This window comes from Anolis carolinensis, chromosome 3 (genome assembly GCF_035594765.1).
Source record: "Anolis carolinensis isolate JA03-04 chromosome 3, rAnoCar3.1.pri, whole genome shotgun sequence".
In the NCBI taxonomy this organism is placed as follows: Eukaryota; Metazoa; Chordata; class Lepidosauria; order Squamata; family Dactyloidae; genus Anolis; species Anolis carolinensis.
The window spans coordinates 178,924,876-178,944,611 of record NC_085843.1 but is presented as its reverse complement, the minus strand read 5'-3'; the positions used below and the strand labels follow the sequence as shown (position 1 = coordinate 178,944,611).

At 42.0% G+C, this 19,736-nt stretch overlaps 1 protein-coding gene across 1 annotated transcript; it reads right to left on the bottom strand.

The window, feature by feature from the left end:
* Positions 1-6,174: 6,174 nt before the first annotated feature.
* Positions 6,175-18,181, bottom strand: LOC103280766 (transmembrane protein 254). The gene is made up of 4 exons (XM_008120770.3): positions 17,919-18,181; positions 8,646-8,749; positions 6,905-6,964; positions 6,175-6,495 (listed from the first exon to the last, which is right to left on the bottom strand). The coding sequence occupies exons 1-4, from the start codon at positions 18,027-18,029 to the stop codon at positions 6,348-6,350; spliced, it is 423 nt and encodes a 140-aa protein (XP_008118977.1). The 5' UTR covers positions 18,030-18,181; the 3' UTR covers positions 6,175-6,347.
* Between the last annotated feature and the right edge of the window lie 1,555 nt (positions 18,182-19,736).

Sequence of the window (19,736 nt, the reverse complement as noted above, 5' to 3'; positions counted from 1 at the left end):
CTCTCAAGTGCAGGCCTTCCTCAAACATAGGCCTTTTGCAACTTAGGTCAATCAAAACATATGGGACTTATAGTCATTACAAGTATCTTTGAAAATTCTTTTTAAACCCACGTCTCCCTCAAAACAAAGGCAAGGCTCCTCCTTTCATTTCTGGCTTCTGGAGGTGGTGCTCATCTTTGGCTCTGGGAGGTGCTTTTCTCCATATTCAAGTGGATGAGCCTGCGTTGTCACCTCCTGGTCATGTGACCGGCAAGATTGCTTTGCCTTTTCCCAAAGAAGCAGTACCTCTTGATCTACTCACATTTGCATGTTTTTGAACTGCTAGATTGGCAAGAACTAGGGATGACAGACGGTGTAGGGGCAATGGCTCACTGGCACTCCTCCAGCTCTCTGCACGTTGTCAGAAGTCCCCTGGGCTCGAGGGGGCCATGTAATGGAAGACACGCCACAAGCTGAATTTCCAACTGCAGAAGCTTTTATTGAGGGCTAGCAATAGGGACAGAATGCATGGAGCATAAAAACTCTGTTGCACCCCTAAATGGGGTTGCAAAATTTTTATCACTTTGACAGATAATTAAATACACATTCTCTCATAGCAATCAATTATCTCATTGGTCTAAGATGGCTATATAGATGTTCATTGGTTCTCCATAATTCTAACAGGCAGGAAGGCACACGTGGGATCTTAACAATGGCACAATTATAGTCTAGTGTTCACTGGCCATGAACACTCAGTTGTGAAGTATCTATAGGTTGGTACTTCAAATGGCCGGGGAATTAAGGAAGTATTAGGGATTTTGCCTGCTGAAAGTATATTTTTTAAGAATATCATTCTCAGACTCTGTACCGAAGAATTGTATTATGTGATAAACAATATGCTGGCACGTGCCATGCTTATCACCAAAAAGGAAAAAAGAAAAAGATTGTGAACTTCATATTATATCCCCATCCAGACAAGGGCAAAACAGCCTGCTCTCACTGTTTCTTAGCACTGTACAGGAACACCCAGAAATGAGATTAGCCAAGAGGTTTATCAGGGCATGCTGGGTTGTGGACAAATATAACAAGTGTAGGCTTGTAAATCTTCCATTAAATCTGCAAGGGTGTCTTTTTGAACAGCTGCTTGCCTCAGTGATATGTGAGTTGCCTCACCTTCAAAAGGCTTTTTCACCTCACAATATGTCTGAAGGTATCATTGTTGAGCCACGCCCCCCAAAAGATTTATAGTTCATCAAAAGACTTCAAGCAAATGATACAATTTTTTGTTTTTCATTAAAATATTTTCTGTTGACATGGTGTTGCGAAATGCCGAAGCGCTAGAAGTTCCAGAACGGACGTAGCAGCAGCTGTACCCTGCAAACTCTATCCGTTCTAACCCCTTAATAAAATGTATCAGTTTAATGGTTTCTGTATAACTTGTATCTTTTATGTACTGTGTCAATCTCTAAAAGTAGAAACTGTATCAAATGTATGTATCAAAATAACTTTGAAGGCACCCCTGTGCCCCATATGAAATCTACCCACCAGAAATCCACCCATCTCTAAATATCTCCATCTTTGTTGGAAAGAGACTCTTAAAGACACATAGATGTGTATTGCTACAGAGTGGGTAGGTAATGGTAACCTGCTAAAGGGGAACTGGACTATGACCTCTATAGTTATTCATTCATGATGTACATTACCAGGTTTTTTTTAAACCAAACCAGACAATCCACCTGTTCTACTCATAGTAAGATTCCATTTGTTTCTGTGGGACGCCATGCAGTGCTGTCATATAAATGCCTACCTTGAAGTTAATGGGAATTTTAATGGGATTTATTTCTAGCCAAATATGAGCGTAGATCATACTACTCAAAGTGCTCATCCCTGGATCTGTGCCATTCCCTGAGCCATTGGCTGTCAGTCATTGGCAAGTTTCCAGAAGAGAAACAATTGTACCCAGTGGGCACAAATTTAGCACTGATTCTTGGCACATTGTGGAAAAAACATAATTGCCAGTTTCCCACATTAGTATCAAGCACTGGCTTGGAGTGTTTGAACCTTCTACTGAAATGTATAGCTTGTGAAAGTCCTGAACTTTCATCAGACTGGCCTGTTTCTGTTTGAATGTGCTCCCAATTGGAGCAGAGGTTACTCCTAGATGTGTAGCAGTAGTTGGGGATGATAAAACTGAAACTGCAGCCCCGCACTTCATGGTTGATGTGGACAGCTGGACCAATTCTAATTGGAATTGGTCCATTCTCCACATCGGCCAGGGCCAGGGCCATCATCCCCTTTTCCTTCTGCTCTATGAATCAGGGAAAAGGTCATGGAACTTACCTTTACTATTGGTTGTTGTCGTGGCAGCTGGTCACAGAGAGCTTGTGGTCATTACCAAATGCCTTTGTGGACATCAGCAAAGGCACCCATACAACTTGGGGAAAAGTGGGAGATTGCACTTTCAAAGCTGTGGGTATGGCTGTGCAAATTCTGGACCAGTGGCTGAATGCAGCTACAGGCAGCATGAAAGCTAATAAACAGATGCTGGATCCTGACAAGATGACAAACGAGCATAATTGTTCCTATAGTAGGTAGGCTACCTGTGCATTTGTACCTATACAGAAGTAGATAGATTGTTTGCTTTAGTGGGATAGAGCTGCCCTCTGTTGATCAGCTTGGCAACCTAAGGATACTCCTCCTTGATGTTTTGCAATGGAGATCCAACTGACTGCAATGGCTTGGAATGGCTTTTATCAACTTAGGCCTCTTCTATATCCCAGGATCTGATCCCAGGTTATCTGTTTTAAACTGGATTATATGAGGCCTCTTCTACACTGCCAAATAAAATCCATATTATCTGTTTTGAACTAGATTATATGGCAGTGTAGACTCACACAATCCAGTACAAATCAGATAATGTGGATTATCTGATCTGATAATCTGAACTATATGATAGTGTAGAAGGGGCCCAAGTCTCCACTGCCAGATAAGCTGATAATCTGGGATCAGATCCTGTGATATAGGGGCAATTTGGAAGGTGCCTTAGGCTGCTACTGGACCAAATTTAAGATTTTGTTGTGAGCAATTTAGTGTAAGGTTGCCTTAGAAATTCACATGTCCCTATAGACCATCTAGCTTTTCAGACATCTGGAGACCATCTTGGTAGTACTCCGTATTTAGTGTGGTGGAATCTATTACATAAACGCCCCTTACAAGTTCAGCATGCGCTGGTTTTTCTTAGTTTTGGAATTGTCAGTACAGTAGAGTCTCGGTTATCCAACGTAAACGGGCCGGCAGAATGTTGGATAAGCAAATATGTTGGATATTAAGGAGGCATTAAGGAAAAGCCTATTAAACATTAATTTAGGTTATGATTTTATAAATTAAGCACCAAAACATCATGTTATACAACAAATTTGACAGCAAACGTAGTTCAATACACAGTAATGCTATGTAGTAATTACTGTATTTACAAATTTAGCACCAAAATATCATGATGTATTGGAAACATTGACTACAAAAATGCGTTGGATAATCCAGAACGTTGGATAAGCGAGTGTTGGATAAGTGAGACTCTACTGTATGTGTCTTCATGTTGATTTGGACATATGGTGACCCTGAATTAGCTATTCAATGCTAATCAAAGTGGCCAATTGGGGCAGTCACACTTGCTTCAAACAGACAAGAGTTCTTTCTCCTGCCATGGACAGTCAACAGATATATAAACCCCACTTGTCTGGTTTCCAACAGACCTCACAACCTCTGAAGATGCCTGCTACAGATGTGGGCAAAACGTCAGGAGAAAATGCTTCTGGAATATGGCCATACAGCCTGGAAAACTCATAGCAACCCACAGCCCTTTCACACAATTCTATATCCCACAATATTAAGGCAGAAAATCCCACAATATCTGCTTTGAACTGGGTTATCTGAGTCCTCACTCAGATAATGTGGGATTTTCTGCCATGATATTCTGGGATATAGGGCTATGTGGAAGGGCCTTCAGTCTCCACTGCCAAATAATCTGGGATAAGCAGATAATATGGGATTAGATCATGGGATATAGGGGCAGTATGGAAGGGGCCTTAGGCTGCCATGGCAGCTGTAGCCCATTACTTGGACAGGTATAGGCTGTCTGTAGTGATCCAGGTAGTGATAACCTCAAGGCTTGGCCGTCACACAGGAGCGGCCTTAGGTTTTTTCAGAATGTAAGCCATCCTAGGGCCGCGGCCCCCCCACCCAAAACTGCACCCCCCACCCCAAACTTACCGCCACCATTGGGTCGCTCACCGCCGAACAAGCAAGTATTTTGTATTTTTGCAAGATCTCATGAGATTACAAAATATTTCCTTATTCTGCGGCGAGCGACCCAATGGTCACCGCCGCTGCCGCCACCGCCACTGCCGCCCGCCGCCGCCGCTTCGAGTGTGCCCAGGAAGGGCTGCACCCGAAGCAATGGCTTCAGGGGCTTCAATGAAGAACCAGGCCTGCCGTCACATTATGCTGTATGTAGAACTGCTCTTAAGAAAGTTCTGAGAACTACAGCTGCTTCAGTTAGGTTTCTGAATGAAGTAGACTACAATCAGCAATAACAGCATTGCTGCTTGTTGCTACTGGACCCAATTTAAGATTTTGATGTGAGCAACTTAGGGTGAGGTTGCCTGACAAATTCACATTTCCTATAGACCATCTAGTTTTTCAGACATCTGGAGACCATCTTGGTAAAATCCCATACTCTTGGAGAGTCCATTCAGCAGTCATTCAGAGACAGACAATTGATGCAATGGAATCTATTACATGTAACACCCCTTACATGTTCAGCATGCCCCAGTTTTTCTTAGTTTTAGATTTGTGTCTCCATGTCTATTCGGATATATGGTGACCCTGTCCTAAAGTTTTGTTAGCAAGATATATTCACTCTTGCCCTTTTAAACTGAGAGAATGTGATTTACATAAGGTCATTCAGTGGGTTTTCATGACTGAGTCTTGATTAGGTCTGGTCTCTCAGAATTCGAGTCCCCTTGGGAGAGGGGACAGGATATAAATTATTTGTTGTTGTTGTTGTTGTTGTTCCACACTCAAAATACACTACCATGCTCACCCTTATCTAAGAGTGAGCATGGTAGTGTATTTTGCAAACCTTCCTTGTTTAGCCCAAACCCATTTCACAGATCAATTAAAGAGTTTGAGTATTATATATATATGTATCCTTATTATCAATTTACGCCAAGATTGGGTGACTTGGAAGGTGCTGAACAGAACGCTCTTGGACCGTGAGATGTAGATAGATGATAGGTATAGTCGCTCCATGTTCAAGCAAACCTGCTGTCCCTCAGGCTGAGTCAGGACACATGTCCAGATATTATTACAAGCTGTAAAGGATAGCAGAAGCTGTAATTCAACAGCACCTTGAGAGTCAAATGTTCTTCACCCTCTGCTTTAAGAAACAAATACCTCTGTTTTAAGAAACACAGCCCAGGGCTGTGGCGCAGACGGGAGAGCAATGAGTCACTGACCAGGAGGTCATAAGTTCGAGGCCTGCTCGGAGCTATGTTTGTTTGTCTTTGTCCTGTGTTAAAAAGGCATTGAATGTTTGCCTAATATGTGTAATGTGATCCGCCCTGAGTCCCCTTCGGGGTGAGAAGAGCGGAATATAAATGATGTAAATAAATAAAAATAAATAAATAAACAAATAGACATTTATGGAAGTGTGTATGAAGACAATAATTGATATTCGGTATGGATGAAGATAGCCTGATGAAAGCCTGGCCATTTGTTGTTGCTTCTCCATGTCTTCAAGTCACTTCCAACTACAAATAATGTATACATTACATCTCCCCTATAAATTCGAGGTGGACAAGCTGTGATCCTCTCAATGTTGTTGGACTGCAAGTCCAATCAGCCCTAGCTAACAAGGGGAGACGCTAGGCATCGCAGTCCAACATCTGGAGGGCCATACTTCCTGGGTTGATATAAAGCCTAGCAAAGTGTGTCTAGGGCTAGATGGCTGAGCATAATCTCACTGTGACACCACACTTTCAGTCTTTGTGGCATAGCTTGTGACCAGGCATTTTGCTGTAGCAGAGAAGTGGAGACTATGCCTGCTGCCAGGCTATAGGGACCATTCAAAGCTCCAGAACAGGCTTTAGTGTAATTTTTTAAAACAATGTCTTCACCACAATTTGCAGGCAGTAGTGCTTGGTCTCAATAATTTAATATTGTATTTCCTCAGAGCTAACGGCACATGAAGAAGGTAGTGTGTTTTTTCCTGGTAGGAATAAACATGATGTACTTTGGATTTATTAATTATTGAGGGACCCAACTATTTTCAAGCTGAGAACAAGACCAAAATGCCAGACTGTGTGTTGCTATGTTGTCTTCTGCTTGAATCCTTCATTTGATTTGCTTTTCATTGGTGGTTTGTAAATCCACAAGAAGAACAGAGAACCTAATCCATATATAACAGTTTGAGCAAACCACCGAACCTGGGTCATGCGATCAGTGATGCCTTTCTCCCTGCAGAGAAGAAAGAGACAAATGTGACACTGGTGAGTTACATAATAAAAATCTAGGTAAAGATCTTTGGGACTCTCTACCTTCCTCCCAAGTAGGCTAATCACCCTTGCTTCTTTATGTTCATATCAACGTTGTTGATGTTCTGTGCTTTCAAGTCATTTCCCTGTTATACTTTTCCTTGGGATTAACAGAGCTCACCACTTTCTTCCCACAGACAAATTTGTTAGGCTACTAACCTGCTTTTTTTTAAACCACTTTAGATTGCATGAGGAATTGTCTCCCCTGTGACTGCTCATATAAAATATTGGTATAAAAAAGGAAGTGGTATTTCAGCCAAGGTTGTTTATTAGAACTGCAAGAATTAAAAAGGAGACCAAAACCCAAAAGGAAACAAATTAAAATAGCTTACTTGCATTGCTTGAGACCAATAAATGCGTACAGAGTATGAAGTATCCAGATCGTCACAAACCTGTGAGTAAAAAAAAGGAGAAGACGTCAATGAAATACTAGTTCAGATCGTACACAATAACATTGAGGCCTGAAAAAGGAGACAAATGGCATAACCCCTAACACCTTATTGGCTTAGAGCAGGCATGGGCAAACTTTTTTGCCTAAGGGCCACATTGTGTGATGGACTCAGGAAAGGGAGGACTTGGGAGAAGGCAGGGCCAGGAAGGGGCAGTGCAGAGTTGTCCTCCTGACATAAGGATGCTCACCCCACTCTTAAGCCAGGAGGAAAATGAGGCATGCAGCAACTGCCCTGATCCTCCTCCCCAATCCTCCTCTCTTGATCTTCAGGCTGTCCTCTCAGCATTATTATGGGAGGAGGGCAAGGCAGGCAACATACAAGAGCACTCCGGAGGGCTATCAACCGCTGCATGCCCTCCTCAAGCTGTCCTCCCAGCATAAGCATAGTGCTGTTTGCATCGTCCTTATGCCAGGAGGAAGGTGAGACACACGGTGGCTGAGAGCCCTCTGGAGGGCTCTCAGTTGCTGTGTGCCTTCATCCCCTGTCCTTTCTCCATAAGGATGTGGTTGGCCACCACATCCTTACGCCAAGAGGACAGGGAAAATAAGGAGGGCCTGAGGTAAGTGCCCAGGGGGCCGCATCCAGCCCCCTGGCCTTAGTTTGCCCATGCCTGGTCTAGAGACATGCTCCTTTCAGTGGGGAACAAGTGCTACATGGTTTAAATCAACTTGCCTTTCCTTAGACCCCTTCTACATTGCCATATAAAATCCAGATTATCTACTTTAAACTGAGTGTTGACTCATATAATCCAGTTCAAAGCAGATAATGTGGATTATCTGCTTTGATAATCTGGAATATATGGCAGTATAGAAGCAGCCTTAGTGTGGCAAACAGAGAGGTGTGACTTGCTTAAGGTCAACCAGTGGGTTGCAGTGCTTCAGAGGGTGTTTGAATCCTAGCTTCCCAGAAACGTAACCCAACTCTCTGGCCCTTTCCAAAGATCTGAATAAAATCCAACATTATCTGCTTTGAACTGGGTTATATGGCAGTGTGGACTCAAATAACCCAGTTCAAAGCATATGTTGTGGGATTTTCTGCCTTGATATTCTGGGCTATAGGGCTGTGTGGAAGGGTGCTCAGACCACAATACTATGTATCTGAGATCAAGGGAGAGGAAAACACTCAAATGCTTCATAGAGTAATGTTTATTCAGGGTTAATGTGTAATGTATACATCTAACTTCATATGCATTTATGGTGGAGAAAGTCATCAAAACATAAAATCTCCACAGAGAGCTTTCTAAAATGCAAAATGGATTTTGGGAGTTGCAGTCAATAAAAGTATCCCTCCCCCAACGTAGACTTTAAGAACCATCTTAATTCCGCATTGATCAGGTCCAGACTTCTCATGTTCATAGTGGTAATGTATCCCAGACTTTAAAATAAATTATCCTTGTTGAAAGCACTCAGCCTTACAGATAGGAATCTCATTTGGCAACTTGGTGTTTGTCATGCTTTAAAAAACTTCTCTATATTGATCTGATCAACTATGCAACTTGCTTTTATGTCACTAATTTTAAAACATTTGATTTTCCCAGCCCAAAGTTTAAGAGAGGCACACACACCTGGACAAGTGCAATGCAGAACAAGGAAAACACTCTTGGTTCTTGAATGTAGCTTACCATATTCTCAAAGGAGTGTTATAATGTTCCAGAAGATACTTGGTTAAAGTGCCCAGTGGTCCCAGCTTGTCATAGGGGATGGTTTGAGGTGCAAAGAATGTCCACTGTGGTGAAAAGAGGGAAAAGGCACATATTTTATTAATTGCGCATTACTGTAGTGTAGACATTTTTATCACAGTACATTACTTGCTGAGTCCATATCATACAATAGGTAAAATGATTCCACCTGATAGTAAAAGCTGTTCAACAGGGAAATATGCTGCCTCGGAGCGTGGTGGAGTCTCCTTCTCTGGAGCTTCAGAAACAGAAGCTGGATGGTCATCGATTGAGAGTGCCTTAATAGTGTATTCCTGTATGGAATGGGGTTGGGGCTCATGGTAACTTCCAACTCTATGATTTCCTATCATTTTGTCCTAACTCATTTCCATGTGAAATATTAAGGGGGGGGGGGGAATTGCTCCTCAATTTCTTTTGTGCAGATTTGTAGACAGTTATGCTATGATCTCAGCATGCCTTGTTCACATATTAAATTGTGCCTTTCATTTTTAGTCTTCCGCTGCTTTCTCTTTACTGTTCAAACGTATAGCTCAAGATCCCCCTGTGAATCTCCAAAAAATGTGTGGTTGACTGACTACCTTCAAATCCTGGGGTTTGTTGCCTGAAAAATAACTTTTCCAAGCTCTAGGTAAGAGTACTTTTGAACAGTTTTCAAGAGAAGATGAAAAATTATCTGTAGACAGAGAGGAAATGACTACTAACAAGTAGACAGAAGGGAAATGAGGATCAAAAACTTGATCTCTGGAAAATGTAAAGACAATCAGCAAAGTCTTGTGTGGCAGAATTGGGAGTTCTTTCCAACCTTTTTCAAGTCTCCTTGGGAAGATAGGGCAGGTTACAACTAAAGATTATTATTATTATTATATTTTATTTTATGGCACAGCAAACAAGATAGATATGCTGGATTTCGTATCACAAAATAACAAGTCGAACACTTCCCAAGTGTCTAGGACTGTGTGATGTATTTTCGGATGATGCGCGCAGATCCCAGTAGGGAGGCCTTTTGCAGTTGGCAGATCGTAATTTTGTCAATGTCTATTGTTTCCAAATGCTGACTGAGATCTTTTGGCACGGCACCCAATGTGCCCATCACCACCAACACCACCTGCACTGATTTCTGCCAGAGTCTTTGAAGTTCAATCTAGAGGTCCTGATAGTGGCTGAGTTTTTCCTGTTGTTTTTCGTCAATGCGACTGTCCCCTGTGATGGCAACATCAATGATCCAAACCTTTTTCTTTTCCACAACTGTGATGTCTGGTGTGTTGTGTTCCAGAACTTTGTCAGTCTGAATTTGAAAGTCCCACAGTATCTTTGCGTGTTCATTTTCCAATACTTTTGCAGGTTTGTGATCCCACCAGTTCTTTATTGCTGGCAGGTGGTACTTGAGACATAAGTTCCAATGAATCATTTGAGCCACATAGTTGTGCCTCTGTTTGTAGTCTGTCTGTTTCTTACAGCAGCTGAGGATATGATCAATGGTTTCGTCAGCTTCCTTGCACAGTCTGCATTTTGGGTCATCAGCTGATTTTTCGATCTTGGTGTTAATTGCATTTGTTCTGATGGCTTGCTCCTGGGCTGCAAGGATCAGGCCTTCTGTCTCCTTTTTCAGTGTCCCATTTGTGAGCCATAGCCAGGTCTTCTCCTTATCAGCTTTTCCTTCAATTTTGTCAAGGAACTTTCCATACAATGTTTTGTTGTGCCAGCTGTCAGCTCTAGTTTGTAGTGCGGTTTTCTTGTACTGATTCTTTGTCTGCTGTGCTTTGAAGAGTTTCTGATTTTTTACTTCAATCAATGCAGGTTCTTCACTTTGCTTTACATATTCTGCCAGGGCATGTTATTCTTCTTTGACTGCTTGTTTTACTTGTAAGAGTCCTTCTAGGCAGATATAGCCGGTCAACATCACTGCGAGGGTGCAGTGAGTGATGAATGGTCATGAGTTTTCTTGTTTTTCTGTCCAAATTGTCCAGTTGACTGAGATTGTTGTCATAGTTGATCCTGAAAAGGTCAGTTTGTTTGTTTGATTGGTTGCATGCTGCAAGTTGCTTCTGGTGTGAGAGAATCAGCCGTCTACAAAGACATTGCCCAGGGACTCCCAGATGTGCTACTTACTCTCCTGTGGGGAGGCTTCTCTCATGTCCCTACAATAGTCTCATGGAGCTACAAAGTGGAGTCTGCGACATGCGAGTGTGGAGAAGAGCAAACCACAGACCAATTACTACAATGCAGTTTGAGCCCTGCCACATGCATAATGGAGGACTTTCTCACAGTGATACCACAGGCACTCCAAGTGGCCAACTTCTGGTCAAAGGAAATCTAGTATAATGCCCAGTTTTAAACTTTGTGTTCTTTTAAGAGGTTGGCTCCCTCTCTACCTTCCTTCAGGAAGCAACTGAAGACTTGGATGTTTCGGCAGGCCTTCGGAGATAGTCATTAATTAATCAGCCCCAGTGGGTTTTTAATAATTTATCCTGTTTTTATTACGGTCTTTCCATTTATGTGTTTTAAATGAAATTTTTATCTTGTATTGTTGTTTATATTGATATATTGTATTATTGTTTTATCTTTTTATATTGTGATTGTATTGTGTTGCTTATATTTTGTTCTTATGTTGTTTGGGCCACTGCCCCATGTAAGCCGCCCCAAGTCCCCGTGGGGAGATGGTGGCGGGATATAAATAAAGTTTTATTATTATTATTATTATTATTATTATTATTATTATTATTATTATTAAATACATTATAACTGTACCCTCAACTGTTCTGACATGATAAACAAAGAAACAAACTAGGACTCTCTCTAAGAACAGATGTCGAGGGAAAATACAGAGAGGCCATCTTCTCATGTAAATCTCTATAACCAAACACAGCTGAGAGGAATGAAGTGTTTCTCTACACACCACCTACACTCAGATCTGAAGGAACACAAGTAAACCAGAAACCTGTTAAGCAGGCCTACACAGCCTGTGTCTCACTCATTTGATTACAGCTCTAGTGTTTATATATGAAATATCAAATGATATACATGCTCAAGCTTCCTGCTTGTGGATGCAAAATATATTGACCTGGTAGTGCTGAGACTGTCCTGCCCTCTGCTAATGTTATGCTACTTGTGACGGCGCGAGTAGCGCCATCTATATGTTGAACTATAAGTTGCAAGATTTGAATTGTATCATGCCTGATTTTGCCCTTACCCTGTAAATGTAGTTGGATTGGTTATTTATATCTGTCAATCAATGTTGTTTGTACCTGTTATATTGCTCACTCAGCAAAACTGTTTGGCTCCACCTCTTCCTAGAGTAGGACTGTGTTTCCTCCTTTTCATTCCACCAGCAAGCTCTCTATCGGATGGACGTGAGAGAGAGACTTGGCACTAAAAGCCCTTCAAAAGTTACCTCTCAGCATCAATTCTGAGGTTCTTACCCTTGGGACTCACACTTCATGTTCAGGGCCAACCTGAACAACGTTGAGGAGTCTCAAGCGCCTTCACATCAGTCCTTTGGCAACAGAGGAAGACTCTTGTCTTCAGATATAGGTCATTGGACTGAGGCTGAGTTTGTTCCGGCATTCACAGCCAGAGAAAGAGGGATCTGGACAAGCTTCATGGACTTAAACAATCAAAGACTGTAATGTATATTTTCTTTTACCCCCTTTGTGAACAATAAACCCAGTTTTGAGTTATCTACAGTGTTTTGGTCCTTGGGAGTTCCAGTTTCCCTAAAGGAGGGCAAGAAGCAATCCCCTGGGGAAAGATTGCCTCTTTCACTAAGTCCATGCCTCTTTCACTAAGAGTACAGCCCCAGGCGCGACGGCACACTACTTGTAATAAAAACACACCAAGTTGGGGATGCATCAGAGTATTGCCTTACTCCTCTAGGGTAATTGCAAGAATATTTCCTGCACAACTAATTTGCTATTCTCAGAGAGTAATTAAAAAAAGACTGTTAGGAGGAGAGAGAACAGAGAAAGGCAAGGTATAGGTATGTCTCTGAAGTACTACTAGGGTCCATTTCACACAGCTGTATTAAAGCCACAGTGACCTGGATTATATGGCAGTGTGGACTCAGATAACCCAGTTCAAAGCAGATATTGTGGATTATCTGCCTTGATATTCTGGGTTATATGGCTGTGTGGAAGAACCCTAAATTTCATCATCCCTATCCTATGTATGTCACTTGTCTGCAATGAAAGATGATACTTCCCTCCCACCGAGGGAGAGACCTGTTTTCAGATGGAACATACAGTTACAAGCAGCTCACCCAGACACCAGGATGGCAGGTCAAGAAAAGAGGTTGGGTGGATTTGTGCTAACAAAACAAATGAGGAAATACTGCCTAGCATTGGCTTATAACGGAGTGGGGATTGCCTTTTCCTTTCCAAGTGGCTTCTTGAGTGTCACTAATGTTTTCAATTTGGAGGAAGACTCCATAGGGGTCACACATGCCAGGAAGCCCTGCCTTCCATCTCCACCTGCCTATGGAAGAGTTTAGTTCAGTACTTATACTACTGTAGCCTCCCATTCACAAATTGAGTATGAATGCCTGAGAGTTCATATTCTACACTGTAGAATTAATGCAGTTTGACACCACTTTAACTGCTATGGCTCAATACTATGGAGCCATGGGAACTGTAGTTTTACATGATCTTTAGCCTCCTCTGTCAGAGAGTGCTGGCGTCTCACCAAACTACAAATCCCAACATTACTGCTAGTAAAGGTAAAGGTTTTCCCCTGACATTAAGTCTAATCATGTCCAACTCTGGGGGTTGGTGCTCATCTCAGTTTCTAAGCCGAAGAGTCAGCATTGTCCTTAGACATCTCCAAGGTCATGTGGTCAGAATGACTGCATGGAGTGTCGTTACCTTCCCGCTGGAGCGGTACCTATTGATCTACTCACATTTGTATGTTTTCAAACTGCTAGGTTGGCAGAAGCTAAGGCTAACAGAAGGAGTTCACCCCGCTCCACAGATTCGAACTGTTGACCTTTTGATCAGCCTGTTCAGCAGCTCAGTGGTTTAACCCACTACACCACCGGGGGCTCCACCATTACTGCTATAATGTAACTAATTATATATTTGCTTGTTTTTGTAAAGGAACATTTTTTTTTGGGTTGCTGTGAGTTTTCCAGGCTGGATGGCCATGTTCCAGAAGCATTCTCTCCTGATGTTTAGCCCAAAACTATGGCAAGCATCCTCAGAGGTTGTGAGGTGTTGAAAACTAGGCTGAGGCTCGTTGGCGGGGGTGCTTTGAATGTGATTTCCTGCTTCTTGACAGGGGTTTGGACTGGATGGCCCATGAGGTCTCTTCCAACTCTACTATTCTATGATTCTATGATTCTAAGTGGCTTTATATATCTGTGGAATGTCGAGGGTGGGAGAAAAAACTCTTGTCTGTTTGAGGCAAGTGTGAATGTTGTGCACAGATATATAAACCCCACTTGTCTAGTTTCCAATAGACCTCACAAACTCTGAGGATTCCTGCCATAATGTGGGTGAAACGTTAGGAGAGAATGGTTCTGGAACATGGCCATACAGCCCAGAAAACTCACAGCAACCCAGTGATTCCGGCCATGAAAGCATTCGACAAAACATTGTTTCTTTGGTTAAATATTCTTGGGGAGACAGTTATTTATCAATGCAGCATGTGAACATGCACACTTTTTTACATGGTTGCACTATCACAGGAAAGATGTCTCTACTCAGTACATCCCATTCTAGAAACTTTGGGTCAGGAGACATTTAAAGGTGGGAGAATATCCACAAGCGCATATCAAGGTACAGGCACAGTTATAACAGTTTCATACCACGTTCAGTGCCACAAGTCAGTTCTAAATAAATCTTGGAATTTACAATTCAAAGAAATGCTCTATTCAGAATAGAGGAGGACTTAAGATTTAATGAGTTTCATTTTGTGGGGCAGAGAGGTTTTCAGCATATTTGGGGAACTATAATTCATAGGAGAGGGAACAGTTCTCTAGCAAAGAATTTTAAGTATCTTGTCAAACTGCAAATCCTTGGATTCCTTAGGATGTAGCCATGACAGTTAAAAGTGGCATGGCACCGGTAGAAATGTATAGTTCAAAATAAAGAGAGGCACAATCTGCTCAAAACCCAGTTCTTTCACAATCTTTACATGTTTTGGGAGTAAGTACCATTGAACTCAATTGGACTTACTTCTCAGTAGGCAGATAGGAAAAAAAACCCTATGATTTCTGCATAAACAATTGAAATCTTTATGTGTGGATCTGGTTGATTGCCCAATGAGTTATTAACCAATTTAACATTCAGTGATCAGAGAAAGGTTACAACTGTAACATATCACGGTAATGAATGTGCATATAATGATAATGATAAATCACAGAATCATAGAACCATCTACACTGGTTGTGTCCTACCCTAACTGATGAAGTTGAATTCAAAGGCATACACAGTGCTTCTGAAACTTTGTCCCATCAGGTTTTTGGACTTCAGCTCCCAGAATTACTGACCAATGGGCAAATTTTCTGAGGCTTCTGAGAGTTGAAGTCCAAAACAACTGGACGTCAAAAAGTTGGGAATCATTGGTCTGGAATATCAGCATGCCAAACAATCTTGCATCATTTAAAGACCAAGGCCCCATCTACACTGCCATATAATCCAGATTATCAAAGCAGATAATTCACATTATCTGCTTTGAACTGGATTATGAGTCTACACTGCCATATAATCCAGTTCAAAGCAGGGAATCTGGATTTTATATGGCAATGTAGAAGGGACGTGAGAGAAAGATGTTAGTTGATTAGATTTGGTTGAATAAGGCCCCTTCCACACAGCTGAATAAAATCCCGCTTTGAACTAGAATCTATGGCAGTGTGGACTCAGATAACCCAGATCAAAGCAGATATTGTAGGATTTTCTGCCTTGATATTCTGGGATATAGAGCTGTGTAAAAGGGCCCCCAGTGATTCCAGCCATGATAGCCTTCCACAACAGAATGATTGAATACAGTTCGACATGACTTTAATGACCCTGGTTCAATGCTATGGATTCTTGAGAGTTGTAGTTTGGTGAGGCACCAGCAGTCTTTGGCAGAGAAGGCTAAGGTCTTGCAGACAACTCCCAGGATTCATAGTATCCACTGCCAGGGTGTCTGTAAAGAAGTATGAATTTTAATTTACAGATGCCATGTTTAACTGTGTTTTTAAAAGCGTTAATATTTCAGTTACTCTGCACCATGAGTTGGTTGCCATGGAGAAGGGGGCGGGGCCAACTGGGTTAGCTGAAGAGAGAGCAGAATTTGGAGGGAAACTCAGTCAGTCAGTCAGTGTCTGTGGTCAGCGAACCACAGGGAAGTCTGATTCTCAGTTGAGGGAATCAGGGAGACTCAAGAGTTTATCTGTCAGTTTAAAATAAGTTTTTGGCTTATTTTAAGGTAGTCTGTTAGTGGAGAAAGAAGTGATATTTTAGGAAGCTTGAATCACCTCATTCTGATATTGCAATTGTTAAGGAAAGTGCCTCTAAGTGAGAAATTGTAACCATTAAGCTGTGCCTGAATAAACTTGTTATTGTTCTCTCAAACATCTCAGTCTGTCATATATACACACATCAAGAATAAAGAATAAAGAAGAAAAATAAAAGTCTCCTCTCCAAGTAGCCAGTGGCTAAATCTTCCAATAGTGGTGGCAAGAGTTGATAATCCCCTTTGTAATTTGGTGGCAGCATTATAAAACATCTATAATTTGGTGGCAGCTTTTAAATAAAAACATGTTTAATAACTGGTGGCAGCGGATATAAAATATATAATAATTAATTAATAGAAACATCATCCTTATGGGAAGAAGATCTAGTGACTAAGATAGGGGAAGTGGATTGGATACAGTTATGGGATCAAAGACATTTAACGAATTTATCATACGCGTTAAATAAAATTATTATAAATTGGTTTGGAAATGGTATTTAACACCAGTAAAGATAGCAAACATCAATAAGAACGCCACAAAAATTGTTGGAGAGGTTGCCAGGAAGTGGGCACATACATACATATGTGGTGGCAATGTAAATATGTAAACGTATTTTGGGGGAAAGTATTTAGAGAAATAGAAACTATAATGGATATGAAGATAGGAAAAAGTGCAAGTATTGCATTGTTGTCATTATATAATGTTAAGAAATTGGAAAAAACAGAGAAGGATGCAATAAATAACATGCTAACCGCAGCAAGGTTGTTGATAGCAAGGAACTGGAAAGGTAAAATAAATATACAAATAGAAGAATGGTACAAAGAACTATGGAAATTAGCAATAAACGATAAGTTGACTTGTAGGTTAAGAGTTAAGAAAGGGGTATGGAAGAAAAATGACTTTGACAAGGTTTGGGGAAAATTTGTTGAGAAAGGTTTAAAAGAAGTAGATGGGAAATTACCTCCACAAGAAGAAATGGTATTTTGGAAAGAGAATGCAAATTGAAATGGCTCGGAGGGGAGGGGGGTGGGCACAGAGGTGAATAAAACAACATACAAGATACATGTACATATATTGTTGATGCAATGAATTATGTATGGAATAGAAGAATATGTAATGTACTGAGGTAGTGATGTATTATAAGAAAATTAATAAAATTTTATAAAAATTAAAAAAAAATAGAAACATCATCCTTCTCCACAATCGGTGTCTGAGGTGGGATTGATAAAAAGATTCCCCTCTGCCTGAGTTCTTTACAAAATTGTAACGATGTTTAATAAGGGCTGAGGTTCTTTCAGGCAGGAGGAGAAATCTTTTTTAAAAATCCCACCTCTGCCACCAAATTGTAACGAACTCAGGCAGAGGGGAATCTTTTTAAGTCTTGGGACTTGTAGTTTGGTGAGGCACCAGCAGCCTTTGGCAGAGAAGCCTAAGGTCTTGCAGACAACTCCCAGGATTCATAGTATCCACTGCCAGGGTGTCCAACTGCATTAATTCAACACTGCAGAGCACTCTTTGCCAGACTTTGCTCTTCCGGGGGTTTGGACTTCACTTCCCAGACTCCCTGCGCATTGGCCAGAGCACCCGAGGCTTCTGGGAATTGAAGTCCAAACCGTCTGGGAGGCTAGGGGTTGGGGATCACAGGTGTAGATGCATCCTCAGTCCCGGAAACCTGCCTCACTGCCTCTCTCGCTTCCTCTCTAGGAACTAGGAAAGGTCGCTCTGCCATGCATTGCATCCTCCAGTCAATCTGTTTCTCCCCTCTCCCGCAAAGGTTCACTCACGGCGTGGAAGGCATTGGTGCCTCCGATCATCAGCATCAGGATGAGCGGGGTTCGCCTGAAGTACGTGGCGGGGTTGGGGGTCCCCTGTCGCGCTGCGAGAACCGGAGCCATCCTCCGCCGTGGCGTCTCCCTTCTTTCTGCGTCTTCTTTCGGCACATCCTGCTCTTATCCCAGGCCGCCCACGCGAGGGGAGTCACCCGTGGCCTTTCCGGGGTGTTTGCCTCTGGAGGTGCTTCTCCTTTCGGGGAGAGGGAAGGAATGGGGCACGCCTGCGCGCCTTCCACCGGGGAAGACCTCCTCCTCGCCCCGCCCCCCCTCCATAAAAGCAGGGCTTCCCCACTCTAACAGCCAGGGCTCAATGCTCTAGAGCAGGCATGGGCAAACTTGGGCCCTCCAGGTGTTTTGGACTTCAACTCCCACAATTCCTAACAGCCGGTAGGAGGGCCCAAGTCTGCCCATGCCTGCTGTAGAATCTCGGGCTTTATGATGAGGTCTTTAGTGCGGAAGAGGAGAAGAAATCTGCCTCCTGCTGTCAGTTCAGTGTGAGAATGCTGTCACAGAAGCATAGCAGTCAACTGCTGCCAATCCCACAAAGTGTGGGTGTTTAAGAACTTGTGAGGTTGGCAGCAATTGATAGGTTTTGCCTGTCAATAATGGAAGATGTGCAATATTTATTTATTTTATTTATTTACAGTATTTATACCCCACCCTTCTTACCCCAGAGGGGACTCAGAGCAGCTTACAGAACACATATACGGCAAACATGCAAAGTCAATTATACAATTAACAAGGACAAGCAACACAGACTGAGGTAAAGGCAGTTTTCCCCATCATATTTCTGGCATCTTTGAGACTGTGCTTGACTCTGGCCACAGGCCCGGGGGGCCCATCTTCCATGCTGAGGAGCTTCCTCCCGATTGATGTCCTTAAGGGCACCTTTATTACCTCTCTGTTAAAAGTGGCACCTATTTATCTACCTGCATTTCTGCTTTCAACCTCCTAGGTGGGCAGGTGAGCTAGGTCACTCCAACCCAGGCTCGAACTCCCATCCTTCAAATCGGCAGGATTTTTTTCTGCAGCACAGCGGTTTAGGGACTATCATCAAAAGTTTTTTTTTTAATGACAAATGTTGGAGAACAATTGAGAAATTTGGAGAAGTAGCAGGACTGAGGATAAATAGAGAAAAAAACAAAAATTTTAAATAAAATATGTTAAACAAGAAAAAAGAGGAACTACAGAAAGAAACTGGAATAGAAGTAGTGAAAAAAATTAAATATTTGGGGATAGAGATAGCGGCGAGAAATGCCCAACTCCAAAGAAAAAACTATGACAAAAAATGGAGGGAAATAAAAGAAAGAATGAAAAGATGGGGGTTACTCCAGCTTTCATTATTGGGGGAAATTGCTGTGGTAAAAATGAAGATCCTTTCAGAAGCACTATTCCTATTTCAAAATCTGATAATATTGAGAACTAAAACAACAATAGCAGGCTGGCATAAAGAAATAAGGAGGTTCATTTGGGCAAATAAAAAGGCAAGAATAGGCTTTAAATGCCTAAAGGACAATACCAGAAGAGGAGGGTTAGGTCTCCCTGACCTGCAACTGTACTACGACGCAGCGGCCTTAAGTTGGGTAAAGGACTGGGCCACACTAAAAAAAGAAGAAAATGCTGGCTATGGAGGGATGTATCCATATACTCTTAGTAACTTTTCCTGATCCTTTTCATTGGGAGTATTTCTAAATGTTTGACTGCAGTGCTAGAAATCTGAGGATCGATGGAAAATTTATTTGTGCACTAAATTCTTATTTGCGATCAGCA